At 40.1% G+C, this 26,337-nt stretch overlaps 2 protein-coding genes across 2 annotated transcripts in view; both read left to right on the top strand.

Moving 5' to 3' along the window:
• The window catches only part of SLC15A1 (solute carrier family 15 member 1), a 44,350-nt gene extending 35,226 nt beyond the window's left edge, over positions 1 to 9,124 (top strand). The window contains exons 20-23 of the mRNA XM_020801594.3: positions 224 to 317; positions 1,620 to 1,766; positions 4,434 to 4,541; positions 7,150 to 9,124. Of these exons, the coding sequence (XP_020657253.3) occupies positions 224 to 317; positions 1,620 to 1,766; positions 4,434 to 4,541; positions 7,150 to 7,344 (544 nt within the window). The 3' untranslated portion in view covers positions 7,345 to 9,124. The remainder of the gene's footprint in view (positions 1 to 223; positions 318 to 1,619; positions 1,767 to 4,433; positions 4,542 to 7,149) is intronic.
• A 6,228-nt stretch (positions 9,125 to 15,352) lies between these two features.
• STK24 (serine/threonine kinase 24) overlaps positions 15,353 to 26,337 on the top strand; it is a 36,855-nt gene continuing 25,870 nt past the window's right edge. The window contains exons 1-2 of the mRNA XM_020801601.3: positions 15,353 to 15,671; positions 23,229 to 23,459. Coding sequence (XP_020657260.1) covers positions 15,627 to 15,671; positions 23,229 to 23,459 — 276 coding nt within the window. The 5' untranslated portion in view covers positions 15,353 to 15,626. The remainder of the gene's footprint in view (positions 15,672 to 23,228; positions 23,460 to 26,337) is intronic.

Below are 26,337 nucleotides of genomic sequence, written 5' to 3'. Positions count from 1 at the left end.
CTAAAATGATGCCATGATCAGCCTATGTGGGTAGAGGGAACAGTGCTTATCAGAAGACACATATCTTTGCTTTATGTAAAACTGCCTCAGAAGTGGCCCATAATGTAAACAGACAATGTTTGTACTTTTAATTCCAACAGTTCTGTCTCATATAGCTTAATTTATGTGAGTTAAATTATGTAGAATTTCTAGGTTAATTATTTCTTTACATCCTGTTTTCCAGAAAAGACATTACAGTTTCCACCGATCTTCATGACTGTACAAATAAATCTTTGGCATTTGGATATGGAAGCGCCTATACAATTATAATAAATGGGGTAAGTTGATTTAAAAAAATCTAAAAGGTTCGTAATAGCTTTTTAAAAAAGAAATCAGATTAAATGCAAATAGGATATGCTTATATTTAGAAGAGGTGACACTGTGAACTATAATTCAAAGGCTGTTGGTTTCAGACTTTGAGTTGTACAGTACTTGGATAGGTTGGTATACCTACTGTAGATTTAAAATGTTGAATCTCTGGTAGCCATAATGCAAAACAGGGGCCAGCAAATTTTATGTTTGTGGGATCTCTCTCTCCTTCTTTTGAAATTAAAATCTGTGATCTACTAGTTGCAAAGCGAAGGTTGAGATGGATAGATAACACAGTTAGGGCCAAAATACATGTTCTAGAGATGAACAGTAATTGGAACTAAAATCATTTTACTATTCTAGAGATGCAATTCAGCCAAACTTTCATGTTTGAAAAAATCAAGCTTACAAACAGACAAATATGTCCTGAAGCAAATTTGCAAACTATGGGAGCTGAGGAAAAAACCCCACAGTCCTTCTTTATTTGCATTAAAGCATTACATAATTAAAAAATATGAATGCATATAAAATATAGATAAAATTTAAAACAAATTAAAATGTTTAGATAATTAGACTATTTTTTTAAACCAGAAGCAGACTACCGGTACTTTAATAGTGTTGTCTTGGCCATTTGCTAGATCTTCTTTTGTATACTCAGGAGATTATAAATTGCATGCACATAAGTGCTGCAGTGACTGAATTTCTCTACAGTCACAGCAAACTTGTCCTGTATCCAAGTAGCCCCATTTTAAATCTTGCTAAATGGATAAATGGTGGAGAGTGTCTCCCTCAAGGACAAGATTCTGGCGGGACCATCTGGAAACCACTTAATAGACTTCAAAACAAAGTAGAAAGATTAAAAAAAATCAAGGACAGTAAAATGGGGCTACTTGAGATGCAGGACAAATTTTCTAGGACTATGGAGAAATTCAGTCAATGCAGAATTTATGTATATGCAAGGTATGCCCCCCCAGTGTACAAAGAGCTAGTAAATGCATGAGATAATGTTATTGAGGTAGCCTGCGTTGGGTAAAAAAAAAATCTATTCATTTTGATATTTTAATTTGGCTGAATATTGTTTATATTTTAGATATGTCCATAATTTCAAACTGCAACACTCTTGACACCAATAAAGAAAGTAGAGATCGTGAGCATGTCAGGAATTCCCATCCACATCAGAAATCAGTGTTCAAATTGGTCTTAACTTTTTCTTTTAACTATAGAAGTGTTTTAGCAATATGTGCATTAATGTAATTTGGCTTTATTTTCAGTGTGATGACAGTGGACTACAGGTTGCATATGTTGAAGATATTCAAGCCAATACATTCAGTATGGCTTGGCAAATCCCTCAGTATTTCCTTATTACTTGTGCTGAAGTTGTCTTCTCAGTGACTGGACTATCATTTTCATACTCTCAGGTAACTGGCACCACTCATAATAATTGTCCTGAGATGTCAATAAGCCAGAGAGACCTTTAGACTCTTTGCAGTTAAAGACTGATTGCATAGGGAGAAATGGACATGGTGCCAGCAACACCAGAAAGATTCTGGCCTTTGACCAAACCACAATTGCATTAACATATGTGTTCTAATTGCACTATGCATTCTTTCGTAGCCTGCATAGTGCTCTACAAAATGCTTCCAATGTAGAAACCGATAGAACTAGGGCATCTGAAATTGAGTTTATTATTGTTATGTTCTGTCACATTACTGGTGGCACTATGAATTAATAATACCACAAAGATCCTATCATTAACAGTCATGCTCTGTTCTTTCACGCAAAAGACTGCAGCTTCCTTTACTGAGTCAAACCTACGACATGTTAGGTCTCCATTTTCTACAGCCTTCTACCTTTCTTAGCACTGTTGTCTTTTTCATTGAGTCTTGTTTTCTCATGCTATGTCTAAATTAGAACTGCTTAAGTTTAGCTTCTAGTGAGAGTCTAGGCCTGATTGGATCTATAACCCACTTATTTGTCTTCCTGAGGGTACATGGTAGCCATAAATGTCTTCTCCAACACAAATAAATAGGCTTCCTTCCCTTGCCAGCGTTTTTCACTGTCCAGTGTTCATATCTGCATATAGTAATGGGCACTCTTTAGTATGGATGATCATGGTCTTTGTTTCCAGCAGTACATCTTTAACACTTAAAATATATTTTCTAGTTTCCTCATAACTGTCCTTCCAAATGCTTCTTCTGATTTTATGAGTGCAGTGTCCATATAGATTTAGGACCACAAGAGCATAGGAAAAATACAGAAAGGTTAAATTTCTTCATTATCAACATTGAAGTTATATAATTCTAAGTCATAATTTTGTCTTCTTAACTGTAATTCTGCTTTTGCACTTTCTTCTTTAACTTTCCTCAGCTGTCGTTTCAAGTCACTGCTACTTTCTGACAGTAGTATGGTGTAAACTGTACATTGTGTTTCTTCTATCAGGTTGCATTCTTCCTCCATCTGAATCTAATACAGGTTTTTGTGTGGTATGTTCTTCATATAGGTTGAACTGATAGGAAAATATATACATCTTTGTCTGACATCTTTGGCAATGAAAGTCATTCTGTCCCTCTACAATTTGTCCCAACAGCATCCTCTTCTCCATGGTATGGGCTATGCACCCAGACAATAAAAGTTTGTGGCAAGCCCATTTCTTTTAAAACAATGCAGGTTCTTATGATCTACATGGTCAAAACCTTTACTTTAGTCTATAAAACACCAGCCAGAGTGCTGTCCTCTGAAGATGCCGGCCACAGAGACTGGCGAAACGTTAGGAAGATCAATCTTCAGAACACGGCCAAAGAATCCGAAAAACCCACAACAACCATTAGATCCCGACCGTGAAAGCCTTCGCGAATACAATATGTATTGTAATCATTTGATTGAAAATGTCCTGCTCCAGTCCTCTCTCTCCAAGAATGAAAGGTTCCATGTACTGTATGATTAATTATTCTCAAATCCCATGTTCTAATTGTATGTGTCATGCAGCATTGGACTTTACTTCTGCCTCTGCAAAAATCAGCTTTAATCTAGTTGTTTCATTAGTGATTGTTCCATTTGTATTTCTTTTTCTCTTTCCTTCAGTAGTTGACTGAGTGCCTTCCTACTTGTGATTGTCATATTGGAGGACTATCTCTTGTTTTGTTTCCATTTCCTCATCATGGGGTTTTTTGAAGCACAAATACTTACAGTTTTCTGTTGCCTTCATCTGTGCAGTGCTAATGTTAACTATTGTCACAACTATTATCTATGAATGATTCTCTGTCAGTGTTCCCATCGATTGCTGATGCCTAGTAGTTGCCCGTCGAGAATTTCTTTGCCCCCTTGCCACTTATCAATTCTCTTCTAGTGATGCAACCATTAATTCCTGAAGAGGATGTTTGCATCTTCTAGTCTGTTGTCTCATCTTTGACTATTCTAATCGTGTCTACTCAACGATACTGCTTTCAGCTTTCCTGACACACCCAGAATCCTCATCATATTAAGGTGTACATCCCAGAAGGAGAGTTTAATCTATAGGAGCCAGAATGCTATTGGTTTACACTGGTAGAAGTGCACGGGCGTAAATCACAGCAGTGAATTGCTAATAAGTAACAAATTCCAACTTGAATTCCTTGAGGCATCCCAAATCATGTGACTGGATTGTGACAAGGAATACAAGTGGTGACTAGTTAACAAGTGGCAATTTGCCACTGTGATTTGTGCCACTCATTTATACCAGCATAAATAACCAATAGGACCTTCACCATTGATATGTAAATCTTCGTTGCTTTAGTTTTGATCCCAGAATTATGCTCTAACACATTTCTTAATCTGCTATCAGTTATGAGCTACAGCTAAGAAATCCATAACCATTAGGATGGCCAAACTAGATGCGACCCCAAATGCATCTTTTATAATGACAGGACTGGTAAAAATACATACTAAGCATTTTGTGAATGGCACCTTCCCGGGTGCCATTTTGTTACAGTAAACCTGATACATTCCCAAATTTTCAAATATGCCCACAAGTACACAAAAATTTGAAGATTCTTTATGTTTTTCAAAACAACATGAAAAACAATTAATGCACTATCTTGTTTCTGTAGGCACCAGCCAATATGAAGTCTGTGCTGCAAGCTGGTTGGTTGTTGACTGTAGCTGTTGGCAATATCATTGTTCTAATTATAGCAGGAGCATCAAGACTCAACAAACAGGTAAAATAAATCAATATTCACATAGAAACTCTATGTATTATAGCACTGCGACAAGTTCTATGTAAGGATATATTGGTAAATACAGTCATGCTGGGGAGAACACCATTTAAATGTCACAAAACATAGCTGTGCTATTAAACCAGAGTTGTAGTTTTATTTGCCTGCAGAATATGTAACGATGGTACACAGAACTGAGAAAAGTTATCCTATTGGACTACAACTTTCAGATGACCATGTTTGCTGAGGGATTCTGAAAGTTATAGTCCAGAAATATGACTTTCCCAATAATTCAATCAAGCATTGCAACCATGATTTAATAAAGATTTCATAATGCCAAAAGAGGGGCTCCTTGATTAGGTCATCCACACTGGATTCCCAGGAATAATCTATTCTGGGCAGCATGTAAAGAAGTAGTGCTAGATTGTGTTCAGAGCCCTTCTCAGTTCCACCATCCAAGTAGCAACTGGACTACAGTCATGTGAAAAAGAAAGTAAACCCTCTTTGAATTCTATGGCTTTATGTATCAGGACATTATAAAAAATTATCTGGTCCTTAGCAGGTATGAAAATTAGGTAAATACAATCTCAAATGAACAATAACACATGGCATATTACACTGCAAAAATGAAGCCAAAATGGAGAAAGAGAACCAGTCTGGCTGCCTCACCATCCATGTGTTTAGTACCTGCATAACATTTGTAAAAGAAGGCTTATATATGAATACATCTAGATTAACTGGATGTATCCTGGCCGTGTATGACTTCATATGGTTTATTGTGATTTATACCCCATGGCTGGTCATCTATACCAGATATATAGTACAGTGGAAACTTGACTTACGAGCGTCCCTACTCGAATGGCTCCGTTCGCAAAAAGTTGCTTCAACTTGCAAACGGAGCCTCAACTTACGAACCAAAAAAAGAGGGGAAAAAACATTTCCTGCCCTTTTTTTGACCTAAGTTTACTTTTGGTTAAAAGAAGAAAAAAATAAAAAAAAATCACCCCCTAGTGTTAGAGTACGGATTAACCGGCTTTGCATTAGTTCCTATGGGAACTAATGCCTCTACCTACGAACAGTGCCTTGACCTACGAACAGAAAAGAGCAGATATGGGTTAAATGGTTTTCAATGCATTCCTATGGAAAAGTTTGCCTCAACTCATGAACTTTTCGACGTACGAACTTAATTCCAATACAGATTAAGTTCGTAAGTCGAGGTACCAGTGTAAATATTTTAAATTTAACAGATATGTATATATTGTAAATGTAGTTAGAGAAAACAGGAAGTAGATAAATGCCATTCCCCATTTTAAAAAGTTAGCTGTATTAGTCTGTTTCAGCATGTTTTACAAAACCAAAACCAAACTACAGTATTGCAGATCTGTTAACAGATCTATTTCAGTGTGAGCTTTGTCAACACATATAATTCAATACTGAGGCAACAGACTTATGTGCATTGTGTTCACGGTTGTTGGGGTGAGGACAAAAAGAAATAGCTTCTAGATACATGTCTCTAGATACATGTAACTAAGTACTTTTAGTACTTTGTATGTGAAGAAGTAAATTGTAAATCACATGATAATAAATTTGTTTAGTCTTAAACATGCCATAATACTTTTGGGATTTTGATGTGTGTTTTTACACATTCCCCATTTTCTGGGATGAATTCCTTGACAGCCTACTTTGTCATCTAGAATTTATTTTTAATTTTGAATTGAATTTTTGACATCTTTGTACTAAGACCTATAAGTACGGTATGTAGGTGATGTTCATGTCCCTTAGTAATCCTGCATGGTATTGTGACATGAACTGAAAAACACACACACCATACTTCAGGTACAGGAGTTAAAACACAAAGGCTCAGAACTGTATTGTTAATACTTCTGCAGATATAATTATGAAGGCAACATCTGAAAATTATCTGCCCAGTAAATAGAAACTGGTGGTGTTGATGTGGTTTCACATACTAGAACCTCTGTATTAAATGTCATCCACAACACTACAAAATTGCCCTGAAGTTTCATTAGATAAGATAAAAGATCCATATTTAGGATCACTTTTGAAAGTGTCAGGTTTTTAAAGTATAATAATCAAAACTTGTTGGCCAAAATCCTATTAGGATGTTATGCTAGTGTAGGTCAAATGATGTTAACTTGCAGTGGTTAATTAAAGCTAATTAAGGAGGTCCTGGTTTCATTCCTGGCTGTGATTTTTGCTGGTAAAAGAAGCATGTCTGTCCTCAGGATTATTTCTGATATGTAAGCAACAACTTCCTTTGCATGTCTAATTCTGGAGCCACACAACAAGAGATGTTGCTAGGGAAATAAAGTTGTAAGGGCAGGAAAGAATGAGCGTGTTGGCCCCTGAGCTCCTGACTTACGCCTTCATATAAATGTTTTCCACATGTTTGCTGCTCACAGAGTTTGAATTCCCAAGGATATAACACCACTATGCTAAGGTCTTAAATTAATATCATGGTTACTGTTTATAAAAATGTAAATATATCCTGGTCTTTGATCTTACACATAAATGTATATTCATTAACCATGAATGGCAGTATGGTGTGCAAAAATTCCTCCTTTAAATGTCCTTATTGTTTTCTTTTCCACAGTGGGAAGAGTACGTTCTTTTTGCAGGTTTGCTTTTAGCAGTGACTGTCATTTTTGCCATCATGGCCTATTTTTATACCTATGTGGATCCAATTGAAATTGAAGCTCAGCTTGATGAAGAAGAAAGAAAAAAATCTGAAAAGGAAAAAGAAGCCTATGAAAATGGAGTTGGACCTGTCTCACAGACTCAACTGTGAACATATAGTCAAGGGTGTATGAGAATTGCCATCCAGACAGCTACATCTCTAGCCTGTGATTGATACATTCAACACTCGCTTGACAGAGATGGATGTGTACAGCATCCTCCAAATGCTCACATGTCCACCTGGGGCTAAAGATCAAGAACTTTGCTCTCCTGTAGGGGGAAAAAAAAGGGGGGGGAACCTCTCTCTCTCCTTTTTCGGCTGAGCGGAATTTGCACTTTTAAAAATATGGGGGCATGGAATCGGAATCTAATTGCACTTGTCACAATGGAAGTACATTCAAAGTATTATAATTTTTTTAAAATATGGAGCTACTTTACTTTTGTGTTGTACAAAAAGGCAAAATACTCCCTGCTCTTGGTGTTTGAGCCTCATGTAACACACAGGCCCTTAGTGGGTGGGTGGGTGGGTGGGTATGTTAGAACCTTTTTAAAATGTTCACCTGCCAATAATGAATGTATTATATGTGTATATATATTTTTCCTGAAAACATATTCCTGAGCCAGAGGAACGTTTACAACCCTGCTGCACTACACACCTCCTTCATTTTTTGCCACAAGCTCTGCACAAATTAGGTTTAAGTGGCCATTGTGGTGAAGATGAACAAAGAGGAACTGCATTGTGAAGAAACAACAAAAAAGTTGAAATAAAACTTGGATAACAAACAATAAGATTCTGAACTTGCTTTCTTAAATGGAAAAGAGACCATTTCTTTATTGTTCAAGGTAAGGACATGGTGTCTTTGTATTCCTGCTTGAGAAATTCTGGTATGCTGTCCATATATAGCCTATATTTAGAATGAATATAAGGCAACTAAAAAAATGTATAGTATAAAGGGGAGTGAGGAGAGGGATCGCGTGACCCAAAAGACATTGTTAGAGGCCCATCATTCCTCACCAACAGCCATACTTGCCATGGCTGATGGGTCTTGAAGTCTAGGGGTGTGTGTCATATGTTTCCACCAGAGGACCTTTAAAAAGAGAACAAGCGGAAATATAAGCTTTTCCTTAGACACTTTCCAAAAGACAATGGATGTTAAGGCTGAACTAGTGATAGGGGCAGCAGTATGGATTTAGGATGAAGGGATGACCTCTTGCCCTCTAGTTATTACTGGGCTGAATAGGGATTCAGCTCCCATTATCCCTGGCCATTATTCAATGAGTGCTGAAATATTATATGTGGAGAGCTATAGATTTCCCATTTCTGCACCAATGTGTGAAATGCTGTTCCCATGACCGAGTGGGTACTGTAGTCTTTGCTTAGAAATAAGCAACATGGTGGGATTCAGGCTTGCCCACAAATAAACTGTATCTAACTCTCTGGTAAGTTTGTCTACACTTTCACATATAAGTAAGCAATGCTGCTGCCACTACCATCACCCTCGTGCAGAGAAAGGATATTCAGCATCTGATGCTGGATTTTGCAGGTAATTTTTATTAGTTCCTACTCATGGATGAAATTCTGGAAAAGCTGTGGCCAATTGTCATTTGTTTCCAAAGGCCAGTCCCCCAAAAGGAACAAATGGTTAACAAGAGAACTAGAGAAACATTATCTCTGTCTATAAACTTGTAAGCCTGGTCATACTCACAAAATATATGTCCATTCAGAAAACTGAAGCATGTTCATGTGATTTTTTAAAAAAACCAACTTTCTTCATGGGATCAGTGTGGCACCCTATAGGGGTTTAATTTACACTGCAATCAACTTGTTTTTGTGCTTTCTCACAGAAACATGTTTATTTATACTTTCAGTTTGCTCTATCCTGAAAGTTCAGTGTGGCTTATGACTTAGAAAAAAAAACCCTACAAAATGTCCATGCCGCAACCCATCTTTACAAGCAACCCATGTGATCACCACCAAGAATCTCCTTTTTTCCTCCTCAGCAGCATACATACATGGACATTTTCCATGCCATGTCGTGTGACGAAAAATTAGGGAAGCAAACACACATTGCCCATAGTGTCAACCAGCCTTTTAAGTTTCTGTTTCATTAAGGAATGTGCTTGGTGTGATGAGCAGGGAAAGGGTCTTTCATATCTTATGACAGCAGGGAGGAAAATTTGACCTCCATTTTGAACTCCAAAGAAACATGTCCAATGGTGAGGGATTATAGAAGTTATTGAGCAAAACACCTGGAAGACCAAATTTTCTCTATTTTATGGGGATCCAGCCACCTGTACAGATAACATTCCCTGTAATTTATGTATCTTTCCAAACAGTGCAAATACAAGATAAAAATTAACCAGAGGAATCTTGTGGCATCTCATCAAGAGGAAGAAGATGGATAGCCAGGGTACTTTGTACCTTCTTAAGTCTAGTGCATGGCAGATATGAGGGCAAGAGTTTGGGGCAGAATTCGTATCCCATTCAGCAGAATAAGCAGGAAGCCTGCTCTATGCAGAGGGCTAGCTTTCCTCATTTTGAAAAGTGAAGGAATGTGTCACTATCTAAAAGTAGGAGTGTAAGTCAATAAAGTCTACAGTCTAAACTTACATAATTGTATCACTGGTAGTATGTGATGTGAATTCTATAGAATCTTAGTACCCTTTCTCACAGAACCAGGGAAGACAGGTGTGGCTATAAATGTCTTCCTTGGCCTAATTCTCTGGGGTCATTAAACCTTTACAATGCATTTGATCAACACCAATTATTTTAATTGTATAAGAGAGCTGCAGTTATGGGTGTGACACATTAAGCAGATGAAAACAGAAACTTATGGTAATTGATCACCCAAGAAAAGAATGCAATAGTACCTTAGTAAAGAGTTCCTATGATCTTCACACTTCTCTTGCAGTCTATGCAGGTGCATGGAATGCTACAGAGGACAGATTATTTTGATGATTTTCAGACCTCATTATTAATTATTATCTTATTGTGATCAATAAAATAGGCACATTCCCCACATTACATAAGTGATTACTGTACTGTAATTCTATTTTCTTAACATGAATATGCCAACAAATATGGTAAAACAATGGCCTGTAGACGGGAAACATTCAGTATACATTTAAATCTCCAGGAAAGGAGATGCAAGCAGTGCAGTAACTCCCATGCAACCAAGGAGATGCTCAAAGTATGGCAACAAAGACTTTTTAACTTGTATGAACTAAAAATATTTGTGTTGCTCAAGCTGGACTCTAAAACAGGAAGAGGCACTAGAGATTATATTGCAAGTATACATAGACTGAAATCCTGTTGCTTAGTATAGAAAGCCACACTACAGTAGGTCCACTGAATCAATGTGGATTTGGTGAGTCAACTCCTCTGTAAGTTCTATTGATTCAAATAGGCCTAATTTAATTGCAACTTACTACACTAAAGTAAGTCACAACTAGAGAAAGTCCATTTTGAATCAATGGAACTCAAGGAGGAGTTGACTCACCAAATCCCCAGTGATTCAATGGGCCTACTTAGTGCAACTTACTAAGGGCAACATAAATAATTTAAAATATGCATATTATATATTACTGCCAGAAAGCAGTGATGACTCAAAATGACTTCTCGTGAAGGTAAAAGAATGTGCAGAAGTGGAACTGCAATTGAACATTAAGAAGACAACAACTATGACTGTAGAAGAACTACACAACTTTAATGCTGAGAATAAAGAAATTGGAATTGTTTAACATTTCATATACCTTGGCTCAGTCATCATTCCAAATGGTGACTGCAGCCAATAAATCAGAAGACTGAGACTCAGAAGGGCAGCAATGAAGAAATTAGAAAATATAATCAAGTGTAAGGATATCACGTCCAAGGTCAAACACACTACAGCATTCCCTATTACTATGTATGAGTATGAAAGCTAGAGAGTAAAGACAGCTGACAAGAAATAATAACAAACAAACAAACAAATAAAAAAAATCAATCCATTTGACATATCGGATGGAGGAGAGCTTTACTATGACTGCCAGAAAGCCAAACACGTGGGTCCCAGATCATAACAAGCCTGAACTCTCTAGAGGCAAAAATTACATAATTGAGGCTGTTATCCTTTGCACTCACCATAAGACAATGTGATTAAGCCAAAAAAAAAAAACACAAACAAACAATAATGCTAAGAAAAGTTGAAGGCAGCAGGATAAGAGGAAGAACACAAGTTTGAAGGAGCTGCACAGGACTGTTAATGATAGAACAGTCTTTAAGTCATTCATTCATATGGTCACCAGGAATCAGAGTCCACTTGACAACACATAACATCTTCCTTCTAACATGTACTGTATATCTTTTCTTCTTTTTTTTGTCCTTGCAGTTGAAAATGGCAGAACATTAAAAAATCTGTACAGCCATGAAACACAAGAGAAAATGGCTTTACTTTTTACTTTTACTTTTATTAGACTTATACCCCACGCCCCCAGACAAAGTCTATTCGGGGCGGCTTATATAGATAAAAGATAACAATAGACATACATAATAAAATCCTACAAATTATTTCTACATACATTACCAAGATGGGGAAAATTAAAGAAACAGAAAAAGAGTTAATTGACTGGAGGGAAGGCCTGCCTAAAGAGCCAGGTTTTTAAATGGCTTTTAAAAACACCCAGCGAGGGAGCCAGAAGGATTTCCGTAGGGATGCTATTCCATAGTCGAGGGGCCACTGCCGAGAAGGCCTGGTTTCTTGTTCTTTCCTTCCGGGCCTCTCTCGGCGTTAGGCCCCTCAGCCGTCCCTGCTGGCTTTCTCGAGTGGGAGAAGATGATCTGCCAAGTATCGAGGTCCCAAACCATTTAGGGCTTTATATGTCATCATTAGCACTTTGAAATCAATGCGGAAACAAATGGGCAACCAGTGCAAAGCAGCCAGGGTGGGGGAGATATGCTGATATTTTCTCACACCACTGAGAAGCCTGGCTGCTGCATTTTGCACCATTTGAAGTTTCCACATCAATCTCAAAGGCAGCCCCAGGTAGAGTGCATTACAATGGTCAGAATCCTATTGGTGTTCACATACGAGTTACATAACTTCTCACAGCTGATTGTAGCTAATTGAAGGGGACGTACCTTGATTTTGCAATTTGGTATGTGACTAGGCATGTAACCAAAACATACTTGGCACCAATCCATAATTAATCAAGTTACACACTCACACTCACTCACTCACTCACTCACTCACTCACTCACACAAAGATCAATAGGATTATGTCTGGTAACTTAACTTTCCTGTTCCTTATATATTAAGGCCAGTTTGCAAATAAATACTTTTCTAAACATTTTCATGGCTGTGGCAAGGCTAGGTAACCAGGTTGGGCCAGGTTTATGAAGAAGATGGTTTAGTAGACAGGTAGCTATTAACTACAGTATCTTCTTATTTGTAAGGCTGCAATAAGGTAATCATTTGTTGAATACTCATTTGCTTGTAGAAAATGCAAGGTAATATCATTTCAACACACCTGTCCTTTAAATTACATATGTTGATGGAAAGAAAGTGCAGAATCAGCAAAACTCAAGCTTGTTCAACAGGTAAGAAAGGCAGAATATAATGAGAGTGGCCACCAAAGGTAAATGGAAATTAGCTGAGCTGAGGTGTAACATTTGTAAATACATTAAGCCCTGTTGAGTGATATATGGCTCCCACTCTTCTTGCAGGAAAAAAGTATATGCACAGTTAAATCCATGGTCAGTCTGCCTTGTTTTGGAAAGAGATGCTAGAGGAAGTTTGGGGTGGCTGAAATTCTATCCCCACCACACAGCTACAGGCATGAGCAGGGCTATTTTTAATCACATCCATTTTCCTCATCCTCCTTTCATTACATGCTGTTAGTGAAAACTCCCTTTAACACGGAGAAATCTAGCATCTCCTTCCTTTGCCTAACCTGTCTCCCCCCAAAATAAGTCGTAACCTGAAAATAAGCCCTAGTATGATTTTTTAGGATGCTCGCAATATAAGCCCTACCCCCCAAATAAGGCCCAGTTAAATATAACCCTGCCCTCCACCATTGTGCAGCAACCAGAAGATGACAGGACTGCCTTTGAATAAATGTGGGTTGTTGTACATGAAAAAAAAATAAAACAACCCTTGAAAATAAGCACTAATGTGTTTTTTGGAGCAAAAATTAATATAAGATCCTGTCTTATTTTTGGGGAAACACAGTAGCTTCCCAAACCTTTCATATTTTGAACAGATGAGGAATCAGACCCAGCAGGATTGAACGGCAAATAGATTTATTGTGGATGAGCGTTGCTTTACACATATAGGTCATTACCAGCTATGGGGGGAAGGGATTTGTTTCCTCTTGTTCCAACTCTGGAACACATGCTTCGGGTGTATACCCTGATCCGAACAGTCAGCACAACATCACCAAAGAATTTTCAGGAAACAAATGGATGGCTAAATAAAAAAATCTACCTGTTCATGTTTCCAAAAAGGTTTTCTGACCATACAACGCATAGCCTTAGTATCCTATAAATTAGCCCAGATTTAGTTGTGTCGTTGGGTCTTTAGCCCTCTTTTTGTCCCTTCCGACCAAAAAGAGATTGAGAGACAGAGACAGCAGGCTATTTTACCCCTTACATGAGTGTGACTTTGCCCCCCCCGCCACTTCTCAACCATCATGTTTTTTTCTGCCTGACTCTCCCAGCCTTTTTTCCTTCCTTGGAGGGCCTCCCAAGTCTCCCTTCGAGCAACTGCTGGAAGGCGACAAGAGTTTTCAAGTGAGAATATCTCATTATTGAAACGAATCGAAGAATTCGCTTTAACAAGAAGGCAGAAGGCTTATCAATGCGTTTCAAAGGTCGCACCTCTTTCTCAAGGCATCTTGGGAATCGTAGTCCTGAGGAGTCGGAAGGACGAGTTTGTTTGTTACAATTCCCAAGAGCCCCACGAAACAAAACTACATCCCTCTCCGTTCTTTGAGGGGGAGAAGTTCCCAATCAAAGTGGCACGAATGACACCGCCACGCTATACATTGTTAAGGGTAGCTCTCTTAGATCATCCCATATTCCCCTAATGCCGTATCTTTCCAGCTCAGCCCATTTGTTCCTGCAGTGGGTTAAGCTTTTGAAAGCCACATCAGCCACTATCCGCGGCGGGGAGAAGGAAACATGATTTTGATAGGAGCCCCTGGGGACGGAAAAAAACCAGCAACGCCGCCAAACAGCGAGCAAGTTTCAATGCATACTAGATCAAAAACAGCCGCCTCGGCGGCAGCACTTCCTTCCCCAGAATAGCAGGGGACGGAGGAGGAGGAATAATCTGTTCTATGCAGGTGCCCTTGCTGAGCCCCAAGGTGAATAGACCAAGGGGGGAAAAAAATCTGAATAAGAGACTAACTCCGACGCGCAGATGCCTGGAGTGGTTCCCCCCCCCCGGAGTTAAAAGAGATCCTATTCATGAGATGAGCCAGGAAGGGGCTCGGGAAGGCGGGAAAAAAAGGAAACAAGGGCGCGGAAGGGGGCGGAGCCAAGCCAGCTCCCGCCCCCTCCGTTCATGCCAGGATTGTAGCCATTCTACGGCCAGACCCTTGTGGCTCCGCCCTTTCTCTCCCCCCCCCCCCCGGCCCGAGGTCAATAAGGAGGGAGGGGCGGAAAGTGAAAGCAATACAGTAGTATAATCAGTCCGATATGCAGCTTTTCGTGGGCTGGGCGAATGCGATATAAAAAAAAAATACCAAACCACACCTTAGCGCCGCAGGGTCCTGCCTGTCTACAGTATTACATGCCTTCGGGTCTGCCAAGGAGCTGGCGCGCTAGCTTTCGGGTTTCGCAGAACTCCTCCGCAGACACGGATGCAAGGCACAGCGCTCCTTGTTATTGGTGTCACAGGCGGGAGGCGGCGCTATTGCTGCGGCTATGGGCAGGGGCGCTCGGGGGGGGGGGAAAGCTCCGCTGGAGCTGCGTGAAGAGCGTGGCTCCTCCCGCCTGTCCTCCTCCTCCCCATCATCATCTCCTCCTCCAACCCGCCCCATTCACGGAGGAGGCCGGGCCGAGAGGGGGGGGGGTTCCTCCTCCTTCCCGCTCTATCCCGGCGCGCGCACGCACACGCACACAGACACACACAGACACACGCGCGCACACCAGCTCTCCGTTCGCACGTTCCTTCCGTCCTCCCTGTTGGTGGGAGCCCTGCGGTGTGGGTTTTTGGGGCGTGTGCCGATGGGGTGGTGAGAAAGCTGGGGGCCGGGGAGCTGGGAGAAGGGCAAAGGGATGGTGCTGAGGTGATCGCTTCGGGTCCTGGAGCTGCTTGGAAAGAGAGGCCGGAGGGGGGACGACGCGCAGGCGGCGAAGTGGCAGCAGGAGCAGCAGCAGGAGCAGCAAGAGTTGCCGCCGCCGCTTCCGTCATCATGGCTCACTCGCCAGTGCAGCAGCCTGGCCTGCCGGGGATGCAGGTGAGGAACCAGCCCCGCTGCTGGCGCGGGTGCCTCCCTCTCCAATTCCCCGGGCTTCCTCCTCCTCCTCCTCCTCCTTGGCTGCTCCTGAGGGGCCTCCCGGACTTCGAAAGGGGGGGGGAATGCGATAAGGAGGAGGGGGGTTGTTTTCATTCACTTATTTGTCTCTCTCTCTCTCTCTCTCTCTCTCTCGGCTTGGTTTGTGCCAGGGTTTTCCTCTTGCTCCTCCTGGGGGGTGGTGGGGGTGGTTGTTGTCATTGGGAAGGGCGGAAGCAAGAGGCGAAGAGGGAGATCTGGAGATGGCCCCGCGTGGGGGGGGGGACCTTGTGGGGTGGCCGGAGGCGGTGAGGGCCCCCGGTTGGGGGAGAGCCTGGGTGTGATGGAGCAGGAACTCTGCAGAGTACAGCAGCAGGCTCTGCTTCTGGGGACGAAGGAAGGGGACCCGGGTGGTGTGTTTTCACCCAACTTGTGCAGTTCCGTGTACAATCCGAATAGGCTACTTTTTATATTGGCCCCCTCATTGAGACTTTTTAGCGGGAACCTGCCTGGAGGGGCTTAAGGGTAGCTGTGGATAGGGCCCGGGTTCTTTTAAAAGGCTCTCCCAAAGCAAAGCAAGCATTCCTTGCTCTGATCCACTGCAGTTGAGGAAGGTAGTTGACCTTCAGGGTGTCCTGCGGTGCCTTTGTGGGGTGCTCCATAACCCCGAAGAACCTGCTATAATGCAATGAGGTGTTGTTTATCTCAGGAAAGAGTGCCTGTGTATGCATCCATGTTACCTTCTGCCCTCCCTCCCTCCCCCATAGACAGAAATAGGGGTTGAAATTCGCATCTTCAGTTTATCTTGATTGTTTTTTTTTCTTTTAGCGGAAGTCGGAAATGGTAAATCAGCACTCTGCTGGCCATCCTTGAGGGAAGCTTTGTAGCAAAAATAAAAGTGTAATTTGGAATAATTTTAGATGTTAGCTAGAATGGTAAGTAGCGAAATCTCCCTCATTTTCTGGCCTGCTTCATGCACTGACAAGGCTGCTGTTGCTGTAGCTTAGCCAGGGGGAGTGGTGGCGGCCGCGGCGGCAAGGCTGTTATTCGTCAGCTCAGGCAATAGCGACCTCTTAGATAGGAAGAGTATCCTGTCCTTCACTGACTGCAGCATTGAATGAGTTTATCTTGTTTTGGCTAGGGTGGTTGACCAGCAATTGGGTTCTTCAAGGTCTCCCTAACTCGGATAGAAAATGGAGGGTAAGGCTAGACTGAAGGAAGCCAAAGCAGAACAGAATAAGCAACATTCCCAGCTGTGGCTTCCTTGTTTCTTAGCACTGTCCTTTGGGTGCAAGAATGGAGGAGGGAGTGTAAACTGCATTGTTAAAAAAATGCTCAAGGGTGTTTATGTAAATATATTTCCCTTTATCTGTGTTATTCCTGTGAGATCTTGTAAGATTTCCTGATGCCAAAGCGGAAGAGAACGAGCAACATTCAGAGCAGCGAGTTGCTGGACAAGGCAGGCCACCCTTCAGAATGGAGAGAGCATGAGGTCATATAGGGAACTGTAGTCTGAATGACAGAGATTTGTGCCTCCTTAAATGACATACTTGCTCAAGCACTATGTGCCTCAGAGTTTCTTAATTCCTGCTGACATTTCCTGTGTGCAGGCAGGAACAGTCAAGCTGATGAACAGCAGAGGTGGAGAAAAGCAGCTTGATTATCTGGGACTTTTGAGATTTCAGTGACAGTGAGAGCAGCTTCTCCTGCTATGTGTAAAGGTCCCAGAATATGAGTGTGTTAGGCCTCTAATCTCTATGGCATGTTTTGTTCCAAAGAGCAGCATGCAGCATTGGCTGGTGGGTTGTGCACTCGTGGGCAGGGCCCAGGATGGTGTCCTCCGGCTCCAACATTTTACACACATGCATATGTGTTTTTCTACCTCCCCATTCTTAGTCACACAGAAATGGTGATCCTTTCTTCACTAAAAGAAGCTGAAGGATGCCGGTTGATCTAGTTCTTACAAAGCAGGCAAGAGATAGGAAGAGTATGTTATCAGTTTGTATTGGGGGCAGAGGTATCATATTTAGGTATTTCCTGTATGGCTTTTGCCTAGTTTTTCATTTATAGTGAATCACAATCCTTGAGCAACATTTCTCTAAGTTCTCAGCATACTTTACTGTACTGACCATATATATCTGTTAATCTTGGAAGGTTGTAGAGGAAGGAGCAGTTATTCATGACAATCCTTTGGGAACTGCTTAAGTGGAGCCCCCTTGAATGTCTTTCAGTCATCAGTATCTTTTGATCATCTGGATTAAAAACCCCAACTATCTGTAAAAAATTATTTAAAAGTATTATGCCTTCTTGGGTGTCAAACTTTTCTAGGGTCTGAAGTAGAAAAGGTTATTATGTAGGAAATCTGAATGGCAAAAAGAACTTAGAAAAGCTGTGAAAATGACAGTATTTCCATTGAAACATTCCTACTGTATATTGTATACAATAAAATGGTGTTTGGTCTCACTTTTGTTGTTACTTCATCAAGTCTAAGCAAATGTGTTTATGTCACTGTGTGCAATAATACTGCAAATTCATTCAAAATCAGTCCACAAAAAACACAGCATTTAGAATCTTTCTGGCTCATAGCTACTTCTACCTGGCTTTTATAATTTAGGTTACAATAATCTCTTTACGCCATGGATTTTACAACAACAACAGTCTTTATTTTACGGTCTCCGACCCATTAAAATACATACAGTACATGTAATATTTAAAATAAGTGGAAGCAACTAAAACATTTCAAGACAGTTAAAACAGTATAAAGTGATAAGATAGTATAAAGTGTCATGGATTTTATTATATTTCAGGTATTGAATTCACTTGCCTTTTTGTTTCCTAGCTTGCTTATCTATTGTGTTGACGTATTTAATCCTCTGAAATGTACAGAGATGTCTAGTCCCTATTTTACCCCCAAATTTGTCCATGCTGGACTTTTTTTTAACCCTCTAAAACCTAAGCCCAGCAACCCCAACATCTGGGAAGTTTCCCAGTCTTGTTGCTTGGACACAGTTTTTTTCTCATCACAGGAGCAGCAGTGTTGTGAAACCAAAATACAAAACTTTATGTCTGTTCTTAGTAGAAGCCTTCCCTTCCCCAGGAAAGTTTGTGTTCTTGTTGTGACATTTACCTATTGTCAGCTAACTATTTTATAGTTGCAGCTTACTTTTCAACATCTACAGGAATAAGGGAAACAGATACAGATTCCCCTATCTTACAGGACCCCATTGCAGTGCTTTTGTTTCTGTTTTTATGTGCTTATTGTCAGGTTACTGTTTTGTGATCCATGAAGTAAGAAAGATGGTATTTAAAAATAGTAAAATCTCGCATTGTATTCAAATTCAATAAATTTTTTTTGATTAACCTATAAATTAAGAATAACAGTATAAAAACTATAAATCACAGAAGCTAATACATCATATGTTATTTGTGTTATATTCCCTGTTGCTCAGAAGCATGAGAATAAGCATCTCAGATTTTCATTTCTCTGCTCCTCTTTTCTTTCTTTATAGACTACTTCAAATTTTAATCTTGATAGTTGCTAATAGATGCTAGTTTCATAAATCTGGGTAGTCTACTGGCCAAGGCCATGACTTTCAGACTATGATTCTGATTTGGACCTCTGCTGTATCATTTTAATTCAATTACTTAAAACTCTAGATTTGTCATGTTCGTGGCCTGTGTACAGAGGTTTCCAGTTAAAACCAAAGCACCACTTTAAGCAGGTGTATCTGATCACAGTTTGAAAGCACTAATTTAGTAGAATAATAGCAAGTATACAAAATAAAATGAAATAAAATCAAAAAATTGTACTAATTATAGAAATAACTTTCTCTTAGAGTATTGGATTCTCTCCCAGAAGTTTTACGGATCGTTGTGCCAGATTCCTTGGAGACCATTTCTCAGCACAGTAAATGCAGTTAGTTCAATGTCATCTCATCCTGGGCCCTTGTGATCTCTGGATTACATCCAGGCATGGGGGACTGAGTAAATAGCATTTCCACGAAGAGGTATTCAGTATTTCAAAAAAGAAAGGTGGGACAGAGTACTGTATTCTAAGCAGGTGCAGATTGTTTCACTTTTAACGAAGGAAATGCTTCCCAGTGGTGACAATTTGGTCAAGCGTTCTCTTGTGGCTCTCTAACACAGTGGGAATGATGGCACCAAGAATGACAGATTGCTGTTGATCAAAGAGTCCCCCCCCCTTTTTTTTTCAGTTTCAGGGGGTGTGGAAGAGTTCTTTTTTCAGTTTCAGGATTTCGTTGTGCACAAGTCACATGGACCACAACATTTAAAAAGTTGAACTCTTTTCATTCTTGGCAATCTGCAGCTGCTGGTGATGTCATTCCTACTGTGCTGGCTGAGGTCCCTAAGTGTAAGCTCGCTATTACCTCTCGCTTGTAGGCACCCGACTCTAGACATAGAGCAGTTTAAAGTGTGATTTTTTTTTCAGTTGGATGTTTGACATCCAACTGAAAAGGTAGGAGATTCTAGCAGTAGTGTTTATCTTTGGTTGAACTTGTCTGGGAGCTCTATCCACATTGTGTAGCCAAATGCACCTGTGAAAGAATGGTAGGTATTTTTACAGCACCCTGATAGCAAAGCAGAGCTGTCTGTAGTGGCAAAACATGCACATTTGTGTTGGCAGGAAGACATACTTTACTGCATGCCCATGCATGCTGCAGCATGACTGCAGCAGCCACCCTAGCATGTTTGAATGTGTTGTGACAATGGACATATGGTCACTCAAAGCAAGAAGTGCTTTGGGGACACTTTCTGGTTTTGTGCCTTTCCAATTTTGGCAGTGAGCCAGCTCAAATTAGTAAGATCCTGGCTAGCTGGCAACTCTAGATTGATGGCACTGTGACAACGGCTTCTGTGCATTTGCTTCTAATGGCTTTCAGTGATGCCCACGGTTATAAGATGTGGCCATTGAATAAGGAAGATGTGGCTTTCCACATGTTGAGCTGCAACTCTTGTGAGCCTTGATCTTTGGCTGTGCTGGCTGTGAGTTGTAGTTCACCAACATCTGGAGACTCCTATGTTGTCTACCCAGCACTAAATGTAATTTATGGTAAAGCTTCCATGATTGTAGAATAAAGGTTGGAAATGGATTGGTGGTGTGAATTGATTGAAATCTCATTCCTGAGCAAGGTACTGGAGTGGGTTGTGGCTTCTCAGCTCCAGAGAGTCCTAGAAGAGAGGGATTTATCTGGATCCATTTCAGTCTGTCTTCAGGCATGGTTATGGGACAGAGACTGTTTTGGTCATCTTGGTGAACGACCTATGGTGGGAACTGAACCAGGGGGAAGTAAGTCCCTGTTGGTTCTGCTGGTCATCTAAGGCAGTGGTTCTTAACCTGGGCGATAATGCCCCCCAGGGGGTGATTTCATTTTTCAGGGGGGCGGTAGAACGAAAAGGGGTGGAGTGGGGGCGCTGGAGCAGAAGGGGGGTGGTAGGGGGCGCTGGAGCAAGCCAAACCTGTGAAGATGGGCTGCGGCCTTTTTACAATGTGCATGGATATATATTTTCCTCCTATCTTAATTTAGTTTCAGAGTTTTTGTCTTGAAATTTTTAGTTCCTGCATTTTATGCCCTTTTTATATTTCTTTTTGAGTCTTAAAATTCGCTTGCAACTAAATCATTAAATGTTACTTTTTGGGGGCATTTCATTTTCTTGGAATTGAATTTTGTTTTCAGGGGTCATTGGATTTAAGTGTCTTAAATAAATAAATAAATAAATAAATAAATAAATAAATAAATAAATAAGATATAATAAGAAATAAGATGGGGGCGATGATAACTTCCTCAATGGCTCAAGGGGGCGTTTCTTTCAAAAAGGTTAAGAACCACTGATCTAAGGCAGTGTTTGGTGTCAGTAATGGCCTGGATAAGGGCAAATAAATGGAAACTTAATCCAGACAAGACAAAACTTATAAAGCCCTAAATGGCTTGGGTCTAAGCTATCTAAAAGGCTGCATCTCCCTCTATGATCCTGCCCAAGCATTAAGATCACCAGGAGAGGCCATTCTTTCAGTCCCACTGCTCATAGGTGTGCTTGGTGGGGACACAGAAGAGGGCTCTGTTTCTGCTCCTGGACTATGGAACTCCCTCCCACAGGAAGCTAGGCTGGCTCCATCATGGCTGTCCTCCTGCAGGCAGCCAAATACCTTTCTCTTTAGGCAGGCTTTTCCTTGATGTGGTCTGACAGGGGCTTTGAATGGATTGTTGTGCTCTGTTTTAAAAGTTTTAATATTGATCTTAGTTGCCATTTTAATATAATGCTTGTTTAATTATTTTTAAATATTTGTATGTTTACTGTTTTTAGCTTTTACTGTTTTAATTATGTAAGCAAGCAAATAATTTTTTCGCAGAGAAAGGCAGGAAATAAATAAATTCCATCCATCCATCCATCCATCCATCCATCCATCCATCCATCCATCCATCCATCCATCCATCCATCCATCCATCCATCCATCCATCCATCCATCCATGTCAGCCAGAATAACTGTGGAAGTGGAATTGCAATAGTTGTTTTAGTTGCATCTTCCATAAGTACTTTGTAGCCAGTTGCACAACATGGATTTGTACAGTTCTGTCATCATAATTGTAACAGTCCTTGGACTATTATAGTTTTATAAATTAAGCAACAATATTCCCACCTAAAGTGCTGTATCCACTGACCTGAATAGAACTTATTAGTCATGTATAACTAAAGTGCATTGATTTCAGTGATCGATTCTAAGTAGACTGACATTGGTTTTAACCCAGTGGCCAAAATCTTGTTGCTTAGTGTAGTACAGTACATTGCAGTTAGAGTAAGCCCATTTGAATTGGTGGAAAATATGGAGGAGTTGAGACCCTGAATCCCTGTTGATTCAGTGGCCCTATTCTAATGTAATTTACTGTGCTAAGTGACAGGAGTTTAGCCATTAAACGCAAATTTGTCTAATTTTAAGCCTATTGTTGACACATAGACCTTGGTATATAATTTGGATTGCTTTAGACCAGGAATGGGGAAGCTTCAGCCTTACTTGATTTAGTCTTGCTGAAAGCGTTTAAAAACCTCTATTGCGGCTCTTTTAAATCATTTTTAGATATGTATGAGTGAATGGAGTTAAGGAAATTAGTTTAGGAATTTATACTGCAGTAGTGGGGTGTCCCAGCCCATGAGTGGCAGACAGCCTGCGCTGTGCTTGGCTGAATTTAATTTGACCCTTGAGCCCAAAAATGTTCACAACCTGATGACAAAAATGACAAAACTCTGAATTACTGGCACTTTGTTTATTAAGTGAAATTTCTGTCACTCCAAAAAAAGTGGTACTACTAGCTTTCAATAATAATAGTCATTTTGTATGTACTGAACATAGATAATTTTTCTCTGTCTGCTTGCATTAATCATAGTGATCTGAATATGACATCAACATTATCTGTACTGAACTGTGAATTACAAGTTAAATTAAAGCTTTAAATCATCATCATCATAATGCTAGTTGTGTTTTCTTCTTCTCTGTATTTCTGCCAGAATCTGAAAGCAGATCCAGAAGAACTGTTTACAAAACTGGAGAAGATTGGCAAAGGGTCATTTGGTGAAGTTTTTAAAGGCATTGACAATCGAACTCAAAAAGTTGTTGCGATAAAAATTATTGATCTTGAAGAAGCTGAAGATGAAATAGAAGACATTCAACAAGAAATCACAGTGCTGAGTCAATGTGACAGTCCATATGTTACCAAATATTATGGATCCTATTTAAAGGTAAAAGGGCTTTTTGGCAGAATATCTTATTTAAAACAGGTAGATGATGATTAAATAACAGAATCAGTGGAAGAAGAGCTGCTTTGAATGCTGGACAAATAAGTGGTTTATATTATTGTAATAAGACCTGTGGTGTAATTATCTACTTAGGATGGATAAAAATAAATGATTTTTAAAAAAGCAAATTGATTTAAATAATAATTAAAATAAAAATTACTTTCAAAAATTATGTTATATAAAATTCTGATTTTTTAAAATGTAAATCATTACTTAAATCAATTTCATTTAAATCAGATCCACATTGGATTTATTTTTCAATCAAAACATTAACGTATGGGTTCAATATTGATCAAACGAAAAAGGACATATGTATATTTTGATAAACAAAGCCTGCATAGTGTGCATATGTCTTACACACACTCCTGTTATTTTCATACCAATTGAATTATTAGGCTTTCTCCAGCAATGTGCAGAATTAGTTGTCACTTTGGGCAGGTCCTGAGTGTTACTTATAATTTGCATCTTTTTTTAAAAAAAATCTTAGCACATTTTTCTTCAGATAGGAAAAGATATGGGGAGTATGAGGTTGAAATGCTGACTGCATGTTTTCTCTCACTAAAACTCAGTATGCACCTCCCAAGACCTCTGGGCTGTTGAGGATCGTAAACAAAGCCTCAGATTGGGGTGTAAGAGGATGGAGGGGAAAATAAGGTGAAGGCAGTTTTCAGGAAGAGACTGTACCTGGCTTTCACTTGCTTTTGAGATATTAATTTACTTTTAGAAAATGTTTAGACATCTAAAGAAAAATATGCCTTATGTATATGGACATGGATATGTTATTAGCAAATTTACACATGCTCTTCATTTATGCTTGTTTCGTGAGTGTTAGACATGCGTCAGCATTCTTGCCAAGGTCTACTTATAATTCATGTATAGGCATTTATCATCTCTGACGCTTACAAACCAGGAACAAACTGTTTGGGATGAAGGGCCCCTTCTGTGTTGCTAATGTCAATTATCCTGAAATGGTGCAACTTTAAAAAAAAACTATTCAGACTAGTCTTCTCACAAGTAAGAGGCAATGATGTCCTTCAGAACATGCTGTAAGTGTGAGAAAGTGGATGTATGGTAGAATATTTCCTTTCTGTTGTACTATGTTAAACATACTGGCTCAGTTGGGTAGTAAAATTTCTAGGAGTGACTTGACTTAATGTGTGATTGTCATGTTTTGCACAGTAGTTTGCAGGCCAATTTTAATCTGGATAGTTCACTGGTTTAGGAATCTAGCTGCACAGCCATAAATTAGTTCAGTTCCCCTCTGTACCTCTTCAATGGGCTAGGCTCGATCCATAGGGTCCCTTCCAGCTTTGCAGTTCTAAGATTATCTTCGGTTTCTTAGGCTCACTTGCCATTAAGAGGTTTTGCTGGATATTTTTCTTTTATGTTTTGTATTCAACTGGACCACAAAAGAGATCCAGTTGGAAGAGCAAGAATAAGGCTCTTACGTAAGAAGTGAATATGTTAAATTTTGTTATCTTGTTGCAGTCTTACAGCCTTTTTCAAAAACTATTCCGTGTTTTGCTGAGCTGAAATGAGGAACATTTACAGATAATGAACTAGGGAGAATTTTAAAACAGTAGAAAATCCATTAAGAGAAAGAAATGAAAATAAAATGCTTTTGCATCTAAAATATTTGGAAAATAAACAATATATACAGATTTGGTGTAGATACTTGGCTGAAATCCAGTAGTAAGTTGTAAATACAGTAGGCCCATTGAATCAATGGAACTATGGAGGGGTTGATTCACCAAATTCCCGCTGATTCAATGGGCCTACTTTAGTTGTGACTTGCTGTTGATTTTAGTCATTGGAATTTAAGTAAATATTTAGCTGCTTCTTCCACTGCAATGTCTGAGCGCTTTCTGTAGCTCTTCCTCGTTCAGTGGTACAAGTCCCACTTCTCGTTCTTTTCCACTCAATATTGTGTATTTGTGAGGCTGTAGCATGTGTTGTGGGACGTGGTGGCACTGCGGGCTAAACCGCAGAAGCCTGTGCTGCAGGGTCAGAAGACCAAGCAGTCGTAAGATTGAATCCACGCGACGGAGTGAGCGCCCGTCGCTTGCCCCAGCTCCCGCCAACCTAGCGGTTCAAAAGCATGTAAAAATGCAAGTAGATAAATAGGGACCACCTCGGTGGGAAGGTAACAGCGTTCCGTGTCTAAGTCGCACTGGCCATGTGACCACGGAAGATTGTCTTCGGACAAAACGCTGGCTCTACGGCTTGGAAACGGGGATGAGCACCGCCCCCTAGAGTTGAACTCGACTGGACAAAAATTGTCAAGGGGAACCTTTACCTTTAGCTTGTGTTGTAGATCAGAAGTAATGCTGCTGTTTGGATCAATTATAAGAGACCTTTGGTTATTGTGGGCAGCATATAAGTTAAATAAATAAATATTCATGATGGCAAGGGGATTTTTTTTCTCATCACAGGAAACACTATGCGAACTATGTACTGTATCTATATTACATATTATCTATCTCTCTGGCTGTGGATAGCTTGCATAAATATTACCGTTTTTTTTTTAAGAAAAAAGGGAAAGAGAACATTCCTTTTGAAACATTCTAGAATTGTGACCTACATTGGGGGAAGGGGTGTGCTATGGCGAAGTGTTTTTCTGCTTATGTACCACCCCATAGAGCTTAAAGCACTCTCTGGGCAGTTTACAATTTAATTATGAAGGCTACATATCGCGCCCCCCCCCCACAAGCTGCATACTCATTGTACTGACCTCAAAAGGATGGAAGCCTCAGTCAGTCTTGAGCCTGCTGCCTAATCCCTTCGGGATCAAATTCGGGTCATGAGCAGAGAGTCTTGACTG

The sequence above is a fragment of the Pogona vitticeps genome, chromosome 3, assembly GCF_051106095.1.
Source record: "Pogona vitticeps strain Pit_001003342236 chromosome 3, PviZW2.1, whole genome shotgun sequence".
NCBI classification, from domain to species: Eukaryota; Metazoa; Chordata; class Lepidosauria; order Squamata; family Agamidae; genus Pogona; species Pogona vitticeps.
The sequence above is the reverse complement of the archived record's forward strand: the minus strand, read 5'-3'. Positions and strand labels throughout refer to the sequence as shown.